Source organism: Bubalus kerabau, chromosome 5 (assembly GCF_029407905.1).
Source record: "Bubalus kerabau isolate K-KA32 ecotype Philippines breed swamp buffalo chromosome 5, PCC_UOA_SB_1v2, whole genome shotgun sequence".
Classification (NCBI taxonomy): Eukaryota; Metazoa; Chordata; class Mammalia; order Artiodactyla; family Bovidae; genus Bubalus; species Bubalus kerabau.
The window spans coordinates 24961411-24971858 of NC_073628.1; the positions used below are offsets into that span (position 1 = coordinate 24961411).

Sequence of the window (10448 nt, forward strand, 5' to 3'; positions counted from 1 at the left end):
AAGAGAATGGATATTGGAAACAGCTCATTGGTCACTGAGTTTATCCTTGTGGGTTTAACTAAACATCCGGAGATCCAGGTGCCCCTGTTCTTCCTCTTCTTGGGAATTTACATAATCACCGTGGCAGGAAACCTGGGCTTGGTCACTCTAATTAGACTGACTTCTCACCTCCACACTCCAATGTACTACTTCCTCCTTAATTTATCCTGTATTGATCTCTGTTACTCTTCTGTCATCACCCCCAAACTGTTGGTAAACTTTCTGTCAAAGAGGAACACCATCTCCTATGCAGGATGCATGACTCAGCTGTTTTTCTACTGCTTCTTTGTCAATGCAGAGTGCTATGTACTGACAGTGATGGCCTATGATCGCTATGTGGCCATCTGCAAGCCCCTGTTGTACAAGGTCACCATGTCCCCTCAGGTCTGCTCTCTAATGGCTGTGATTGTATACTTGGGGGCCTTTATTGCTGCCTGGGCCCACACAGGATGCATGTTGAGGTTGACCTTCTGTGATGCCAACACCATCAACCACTACATGTGTGACATCCTCCCCCTCCTGGAGCTCTCCTGCACCAGCACTCACATCAATGAACTGGTGGTTCTCATCATCGTTGGCTTTGATGTTGGTGTGCCTGGCCTCACCGTCACTGTTTCATATGTTTTTATCCTTTCCAGTATCCTCCACATCAGTTCCACAGAAGGAAGGTCCAAAGCGTTCAGTACTTGTAGCTCACATATAATTGTTGTTTCTGTTTTCTTTGGGTCAGGGGCATTCATGTATCTTCATCCTTCTTCTGTTTTGTCCATGAACCAGAAGAAAGTGTCCACTGTATTCTATACCATTTTGGTGCCTATGCTTAATCCTCTGATCTATAGCTTCAGAAATAAGGAGGTTAAGGTTGCCCTGAAAAAAACCTTCAGTAGAAAAATATTTTTCTGAACTGGAACAGTATTAATCATGATAATAGAATACACCTTTCTTTCAAAATCTTTTTTTTTTTCTATATAGAGTTCTTTCACACAGGATGAAGTGAGGTATAATAGAAAGACTTTGATTTAGAAGGTTGGGTTGAACACTCTGCAAAGTATAGATATACTGTTACTTTAGTGTTATTGGGAAGAAATTGATGCAACTTAATATTTGTAGCAAAGAATTGGGGGTCTAACAGTTGTGAAATGTATTCCTTCCTTCTTTGTCTTCTTCCTCTATTTCTATCTTCCCTCCCAGTGCTTTCCTCTTAAAAATCAGAATTTCACACCTTTTTAAAGTAAGTTGACTAGTTCATAGCAGATAAGAATGTTCTGATTATGGAAAATTTCTACACAGAAAACAAAAATAGGACTCACATTTGAACTTCAAACCTATGTTTAACTGACTAATATCTCTCTTTGAATACTCTATAGGCATCTGAACTTATAAGAATCAACTTAATCACAGAAACATCACTAAGACTACCAAACTCTCTTCTTTTCTTTTGGTCTCTGTCATTGTGAATGGCACCATCCTCTACTTAATTGCTCAAATCCCAAATTGGTATCTTTCTTGCTCCCCCTCTCTTAACTTGTCCTCCACACCCAATTTATCAATTACTAACAATTCTTGTTCTTATGAACATTTCTCATCATTTCTCATCCAGACACCAGCCTTCCAACTGGCTTCTCACTTTCTTATCTTTCCCCTTAGAATCCGTTCTCCACACTGCAACCAGAATGCTCTTTCCATACTTCAAATAAGATTACATTTACCTTGGTTTAGTCTGTTCACTGGAATTTCTTTCAAGGTAAAACCAAATTTCCACACTAGGCCAAGCAAGAATCTTTCTGTTTGCACCCTGCTCACCTCTCCAGCCTGATCTTCTGTCACTGCAACTCCTTCCTTCCTGTTTCTTTCCAGTACCCTGCTAAAGTTATATTGAACTTTCCCAAATTAAATAAACTCTTGTTCCTTTGCATTACTTTTCTACAAGCTCTTCTCTTAGTCTGGAACACCCTCATGTACAAAGAGTCCTTTGTCTTACTTATTCAGCCTGTTTATCTTTCAGGTATTAGGTTATCCAGAACTCCAGGAGGTCTTTCCTGGACAAAAAGATGGGTAGGTGACCTTCAGGGTATATGCTTACCCTCTTCTGGCACATTCCACTATACTGGAAGTTCTTTCCTTCTTAAATATTCAATCTCACTCTATGTATTTAATGATAAGAAAACTTTAAGTTATTTATTTGCAGGAAAAAGTTTAGTTCAATACAAGGGAATATGCTATGTAAGAAATATGTTTATTTATTCAACTTGGATTTTCAAAACTAGGATAAGAATCACATGATAACTCATAGAGGGCATAGAGGGTTTCTCTTGTTTTCATTTTTCTACCTTTCCATGAAAACACATTTTTCTCACTGAACAATGAGGCTTCCTCCCTGGTTATATTCAACATGCTTTCTTTTTTCTAGCATGTTTTTATTACCTATTTATAATCCACCTTGTTTTCTGTCGATGTTTTAGGTATCAGTTGAATGGAAACCTGTCTAATCCATCTTGCAAAGTTTAGGTGCTCTTTTTTGTATTTCCCAGAGTGTAGCAGTCAGGACTGACATGAAGTAATGAGAGCAATTTTCACAAGATTTTCTAGTCATCTGATTATCTGTCTTCCCTGTGAGGGAAGACACCTTGGGTATCTTCTTGATTATATCTCTAGGGCTTAAAATAGTGTTGGATGTTTAGTAAAGGCTCAGTAATTATGTCTGGAATAAGTGAATGCTTATATTTGATTTTAAACTTTGAGTCATAGAGAAGAGATATTTGGGGAGAAGATGAGTCATTCTAATTATTACAACTTCTCCCTCCTAGAACGGTTTTTGTAGCAGTTTACTTCCACAGTGCTTTTCTCAATGCACAGGGATGGAAAACAAAGATGCATTTATTTTTATGTAGGTTGTTGTGTGTATTTAATAGTCAGGAAATGAAGGTATGAGTTGGACTGACTCCTAGAAGCCCATTAGGGTGAGCAAGCTCACAGTTTCTAGTTTAGGTTTTTACTACCTGGGTTTAAATTTCAGTTTTGCCATTTGCTAAATACACGACTCTGAAAAAGTTACTTAACATTTCAGAATATCTGTTTCCTCATTTCCAAAATTAGAAAAATAATAGTACCAATTCAAAAGGACTTTTGTGAAGGTTGTTATTTATTTGCTTGGGATTCAAGCTACAGTAAATGAGGTATAGTCTTGGATTTGACCCTACGTAGTAGTATCATTTCATTTTTAGAGCCTCGGTTTAATAATATGAAAAATAAGATGCTTGGCTGGATGATAACTTGTGTTCTATTCATTAAAAAATCTTGCAATCACTGTGTCTCAGTTTCTTGACTTATATGCTAAAAGAACTGAACTGAATTAATCATTCTTAACTTGGGTATGTCTTAGAATCATTCAGAATAATAATTAATATTATTATCTTCTCTTTCATTTTAAGACCTACTGTGTCGGAATACATCTGACATCAGGGCTCAAGAATATGCCTTTTAAAATTCTTTTCAAATGATTATATTACTGTTTGGTTAGTTGGTGATTTGGAGCTTTCCACTTCTAATATTCTGTGATTTTAAAATTGTCTCTGGACAAGAATTTATGTGGGCACATATAAACTTTAATAATAAGCAATTTCATGGTATCAAGAAAGTTAATTAGCTATTTCAAGAAGGAAAGAGGAGTCAATAGTATTCAGTGTTGTAGAGAGTTTAGATGGCCTTTGCACTGGGGATCTATAAACTCTGGAAGATAATATTATGGAAATGATAGAAGCAGAAGTCTGATTGCAGTTGATTGACTAGTAGAGGACAGGGAGGGAGTAGAACATATTCATAGATTACTCATGTGAGTATTCTTCTAATCTCAGGGTGGGTGCAGAAAAAGAAACTATAAGGAAAACTTTTTCAAAAACTTAGTGAAAACTTCTGTAAATATAAAAATAGACAATAACTTTCACCTTTTGCAATACGCTGAATTAGATACTCTGGTGGACCCCATTTCTACAAAATAGCTAAATTTTGCGTCAGATGTCATATACATCAAATTGTCCAATAAAATATACAGGAAATTGCCAAGGGGAACAGGAACGCACACTTCTTGTATGGCGAGACTGAACTTCCGTGATGCCAATATTGTCAACCACCATCTTTGTGATATACTTCTTCTGCCTCAACTTTCCTGCACCAGTGAGCTTGTGGTTTGTCTTCTAATAAGATGATCATTTTGATTCACACTAGCACTACTTTCACCTATACTTTTATCATCTCCAGTATTGTCTCCATCAGCTCCATGGAGAGCAGAGCTAAAGCTCTGATTCAGTACCTCAGTACCCAAGGTTCCCATATAATGACTCTTTCACTTTTCTTCTTCTTCATGTACCTCACAGATTCTAATGTAGAGTCTATGGGCTGGGGAAATGCGATCTCAGTCTTTCATATAAATGTTGGGCCCATCTTGAACTCCATTACCTATAGTCAAAGCAATAATGATGTCAATTTTCTATGAAGAAAACTAAGAACAACATATTTTCTTGGCAGCAACAGAATTTGTGTGAGGAATTTTGAGGACTGGATTGTTCTGCTGATCTTGTTTGGGTTTCTTCATGGTTGGATCTTCACCATAATCAAATGGAAATGGGATACATTTTCTACTTTAATTCAGACTCTCTTCCTTCCTTTCATCCTTATTTCCTTCCTTTTTAAATTTCTATTCTTTCTTCCTTCTCTCTTTCTGAGGTTTCTCAGTATTTCCTCTCATTTCTCCTCTTAGCTTTTACAATTGTAATTATGTAATTGCAACATTAAGGAAAATAGAGAAATTACTATTACTCTGTCTTTGCTATGTGGAAGGATATCTACTTCTGGGGCAAATATTACAGATTCTGTAATAAATTAATAGAATAATATTACAAAATATCTATCTACACACTAAAGTGGTATATCTAATATGTTGAGGACTTAGTGATAAGTATGTCTTTGATGTCAGTAATAAAATTCATATGACACAGACACAGTTTCAAATTTGCTCACAAAAACAAAAGCAATGAAAAAGAGCTTCTGTGATTTACTATTTTCATTCTTTCCTGGCTTTATTAACATTTGCAAATTTTTTGCCAACTTCTATAAGTCTTTAAATGCTGGAGAGGGTGTGGAGAAAAGGGAAAGCTCTTACACGGTTGGTGGGAATGCAAACTAGTACAGGACTATGGAGAACAGTGTGGAGATTCTTTAAAAAACTGGAAATACAACTGCCTTATGACCCAGCAATCCCATTGCTGGGCATACACACCAAGGAAACCAGAATTGAAAGAGACACATGTACCCCAATATTCATTGCAGCACTGTTTATAATAGCCAGTACATGGAAGCAACCTAGATGTCCATCAGCAGATGAATGGATAAGTTGTGGCACATATACACAATGGAGTATTATGCAGTCATTAAAAAGAATACATTTGAATCAGTTCTAATGAGGTGGATAAAACTGGAGCCTATTATACAGAGTGAAATAAGCCAGAAAGAAAAACACCAATACAGTATCAGTTCAGTTCAGTTCAGTCGCTCAGTCGTGTCCGACTCTTTGCCACCCCAAGAATCACAGCACGCCAGGCCTCCCTGTCCATCACCAACTCCCGGAGTTAACCCAACTCACGTCCATCAAGTCAGTGATGCCACCCAGCCATCTCATCCTCTGTCATCTCCTTCCCCTCCTGCCCCCAATCCCTCCCAGCTTCAGAGTCTTTTCCAATGAGTCAACTCTTCGCATGAGGTGGCCAAAGTACTGGAGTTTCAGCCTCAGCATCATTCCTTCCAAAGAAATCCCAGGGCTGATCTCCTTCAGAATGGACTGGTTGGATCCCCTTGCAGTCCAAGGGACTCTCAAGAGTCTTCTCCAACACCACAGCTCAAAAGCATCAATTCTTTGGCGCTCAGCTTTCTTCTTTTTTCAGCACAAGCTGAAATCAAGATTGCTGGGAGAAATATCAATCACCTCAGATATGCAGATGACACCACTCTTATGGCAGAAAGTGAAGAGGAACTAAAAAGCCTCTTGATGAAGGTGAAAGAGGAGAGTGAAAAAATTGGCTTACGACTCAACATTCAGAAAACGAAGATCATGGCATCTGGTCCCATCACTTCATGGGAAATAGATGGGAAAACAGTGGAAACAGTGTCAGACTTTATATTTTTGAGCTCCAAAATCACTGAGGATGGTGACTGCAGCCATGAAATTAAAAGATGCTTACTCCTTGGAAGGAAAGTTATGACCAACCTAGATAGCATATTGAAAAGCAGAGACATTACTTTGCCAACAAAGGTCCGTCTAGTCAAGGCTATGGTTTTTCCAGTGGTCATGTATGGATGTGAGAGTGGGACTATGAAGAAGGCTGAGTGCCGAAGAATTGATGCTTTTAAACTGTGGAGTTGGAGAAGACTCTTGAGAGTCCCTTGGACTGCAAGGAGATCCAACCAGTCCATTCTGAAGGAGATCGGCCCTGGGATTTCTTTGGAAGGAATGATGCTAAAGCTGAAACTCCAGTATTTTGGCCACCTCATGCGAAGACTTGACTCATTGGAAAAGACTCTGATGCTGGGAGGGATTGGGGGCAGGAGGAGAAGGGGACGACAGAGGATGAGATGGCTGGATGGCATCACTGACTCGATGGATGTGAGTCTGAGTGAACTCCGGGAGTTGGTGATGGACAGGGAGGCCTGGCGTGCTGCGATTCATGGGGTCGCGAAGAGTCGGACACGACTGAGCGACTGATCTGATCTGATTCCGAGTTTTTTAAGGATTATCCATACCGTCTTCCCCAGTAGCTGTTATCAGTTTACATTCCCACCAACAGTGCAAGAGCATTCCCTTTTCTCTATACCCTCTCCAGCTTTTATTGTTTGTAGACTTTTTGATGATGGTCATTCTGACCAGTGTGAGGTAATATCTCATTGTAGTTTTGATTTGCATTTCTCTAATAACTAGCAATGCTTAGCATCTTTTCATGTGTTTGTTATACATCTGTATGTCTCCTGAGAAATGTCTGTTTAGGTCTTTCTCCCACTTTTTGATTGGATTGTTTGTTTTTCTGATATTGAGTATTTTGGAAATTAATCCTTTGTCAGTAGGTTCATTTGTTTTTATTTTCTCCCACTGTGAGGGGTGTCTTTTCACCTTGCTTATAGTTTTCTTTGCTGTGCAAAAGCTTTTAAGTTTAATCAGGTCCCACTTGCTTACTTTTGTTTTCATTTCCATTACTCTAGGAGGTGGATCATAGAGGACCTGGCTTTGACTGATGTCATCAAGTGTTCTGCCTATGTTTTCCTCTAAGAGTTTTATACTTTATAGTCTTACATTTAGGTCTGTAATTCATTTTGAGGTTAACTTTGTGTATGATGTGTTCTAATTTCATTCTTTACACATAGCTGTCCAGTTTTCACAGCACCATTTATTGAAGAGGTTGTGTTTGACCCATTGTAGAGTCTTGCCTGCTTAGTCAAAAATAAGGTACCCATAGGTGCATGGTTTTTTTTCTTGATTTTCTATCTTGTTCTATTGGTCTATTTTTCTGTTTTTGTGCCAGTATCATCCTGTCTTGATGACTATAGCTTTGTAGTATAATCTGAAGTCAGGAAGGTTGATTCCTCCAGCTCTATTCTTCTTTCTCTGGATTGCTTTGGCTGTTCAGGTCTTTTGTGTTTCAATATGAATTGTGATAATTTTTTTCTAGTTCTGTGAAAAATGTCATTGGTAATTTGATAGGGATTGCATTGAATCTGTAGATTGCATTTGGTAGTATAGTCATTTTCACAATATTGATTCTTCCTCCCTAGGAACATGGATAATCTCTCCATCTGTTTATGTCGTCTTTGAATTCTTTCATTACTGTTTTTTTTTTTTTTCTGTGTACAGCTCTTTTGTCTCCTTAAGTAAGTTTATTCCTAGATATTTTATTCTTTTTGTTGCAATGATGAATGGGATTGATTCCTTAATTTCTCTTTCTGATTTTTCATTGTTAGTATGTAGAAATGCAAGTGATTTCTGTGTATTGATTTTATATCCTGCAACTTTGCTAAATTCACTGATTAGCTCAAGTATTTTTTTGAAACTATCTTTAGGGTTTTCTATATGCAATATCATGTCATTTGCAAACAGTGAGGGCTTTACTTCTTTTCCAATCTGAATTCCTTTTATTTCTTTTTCTTCTCTGATTGCTATAGCTAGGACTTCCAGAACTATGTTGAATAAGAGTGGTGAAAGTGGGCACCCTTGTCTTGTTCCTGATCTTGTTGCCTCATAGAAGAGTTTTAGAAGGATAGGCAATAGCTCTTCTCTAAATGTTTGCTAGAATTCTCCTGTGAAACTATCTGGTCCTGGGCTTTTGTTTTTTGGGAGACTTTTTATCACAGCTTCAATTTCAGTGCTTGTAATTAGGTTGCTAATAATTTCTATTTCTTCCTGGTTCAGTTTCTGAAGATTGAACTTTTCTAAGAATCAGTTCATTTCTTCCAGGCTATCTATTTTTTTGGTCATATAGTTGTTCATAATAGTCTCTTATAATCCTTTGTATTTCTGCATTGTCTTTTGTAACCTCTCCTTTTTCATCTCAAATTTTGTTGATTTGATTCTTCTCTCTTTTTTTGTTGCTGAGTCTGGTTAAAGATTTGTCAATTTTGTTTAACTTCTCAAAGAACAGGCTTTTAGTTTTATTGATCTTTAATATTCTTTATTTCATTTCTTATTCATTTATTTCTCCTCCAATCTTTATGATTTCTTTCCTTCTACTAATTATGGGTTGTTTTTTTTTTTGGTTGTTGTTCTTTTTCAAGTTGTTTTAGATGTAAAGTTTGGTTTTCTAGTCAATGTTTTTCTTGTTTCTTGAGGTAGGATTGTATTCCTATAAACTTCCCTCTTAGAACTGCTTTTGTTGCATCACAAAATTTTTGAGAGTTGGACTATAAAGAAGGCTGAGCACTGAAGAGTTGATACTTTTCAACAGTGGTGTTGGAGAAGAGTCTTGAGAATCCCTTGCATTGCAAGGAGATCGAATGAATCCATCTTAAAGGAAATCAATCCTGAATATTCATTGGATGGAATGATGCTGAAGCTGAAACTCCAATACTTTGGCCACCTGATGTGATGAAATGACTCATTGGAAAAGACCCTGATGCTGGGAAGGATTGAAGGTGGAAGGAGAAGGGGAAGACAGGGTGAGAAGGTTTATGGATCACCGACTCTATGGACATGAGTTTGAATAAGTTCCAGGAGTTGGTGATGGGCATGGAAGCCTGGCGTGCTGCAGTCCATGGGGTCACAAAGAGTCAGATATGACTAAGCAACTGAACTGAATTGAACTGATGGGTTTTGAGTTACTGTGTTTTGACTGTGTTTGTTTTGATTGTCATTTTTTCTAGAATTTTTTTTTATTTCCCTTTTGATTTATTCAGTAACCTATTGGTTACTTAGAAATGTGTTGTTTAATCTCCATGTGTTTGTGTTTTTCACATTTTTTTTTCTTGTTATTGATATCTAGTCTCATGGTGTTGTGTTCAGAGAAGATGCTTGATATGATTTCAATTTTTTTTTAATTTACTGAGGCTTGATTTGTGACCCAAGATGTGGTCTATCCTGGAGAATGTTCTATGTACACTTGAGAAGAAGGTGTATTCTTCTGCATTTGGATGGAATGTCCTGAAGATTTCAATGAGATATATCTCATCGAATATATCATTTAAGACTTGCATTTTATTATTAATTTTCAGTTTTTATGATCTGTCCATTGGTGTGAGTGGGATGTTAAAATCTCCTGATATTATTGTGTTACTGTCAGCTTCTACTTTTATGTCTGTTAGTGTTTGTCTTATGTATTGAGGTGCTTCTATGTTGGGTGCATAGATATTTACAATTGTTATGTCTTCCTCTTGGATTGATCCCTTGATCATTACATAGTGTCTTTCCTTATCTCTTGTAATTGTCTTTATTTTGAAGTTTATTTTGTTTGATATGAGAATTGCTACTCTCACTTTCTTTTGCTTTCCATTTGCATGGAATATATTTTTCCATCCTCTCACTGTCAGTCTAAATGTGTCTTTAGGTTGCATTTGGGTTTCTTGTAGACAGCATATATATGGGTTTTGTTTTTATATCCATTCAGTCAGTCCATGTCTTTTGGTTGGAGCATTTAATCAATTTATATTTAAAGTAATTCTTGATATATATGTTCCTATTGCCATTTTCTTAATTGTGTGGGGTTGATTTTATAGACATTTTTTCTTCTCTTGTGTTTCTTGACTATATAATTCCCTTTATTATGTGTTGTAAAGCTGGTTTGGTGGAACTGAATTCTCTTAACTTTTGCTTGTCTGAAAAGCTTTTGATTTCTCCATCAATTTTGAATGAGATCCTTGCAGAGTACAGTAACCTTGGT

At 37.1% G+C, this 10448-nt stretch overlaps 1 protein-coding gene across 1 annotated transcript; it reads left to right on the forward strand.

The window, feature by feature from the left end:
- On the forward strand, positions 1 to 942 carry LOC129653764 (olfactory receptor 8B8-like). Its single transcript, XM_055583457.1, has one exon. The coding sequence runs from the start codon at positions 7 to 9 to the stop codon at positions 940 to 942; it is 936 nt and encodes a 311-aa protein (XP_055439432.1). The 5' UTR covers positions 1 to 6.
- Positions 943 to 10448: the final 9506 nt, after the last annotated feature.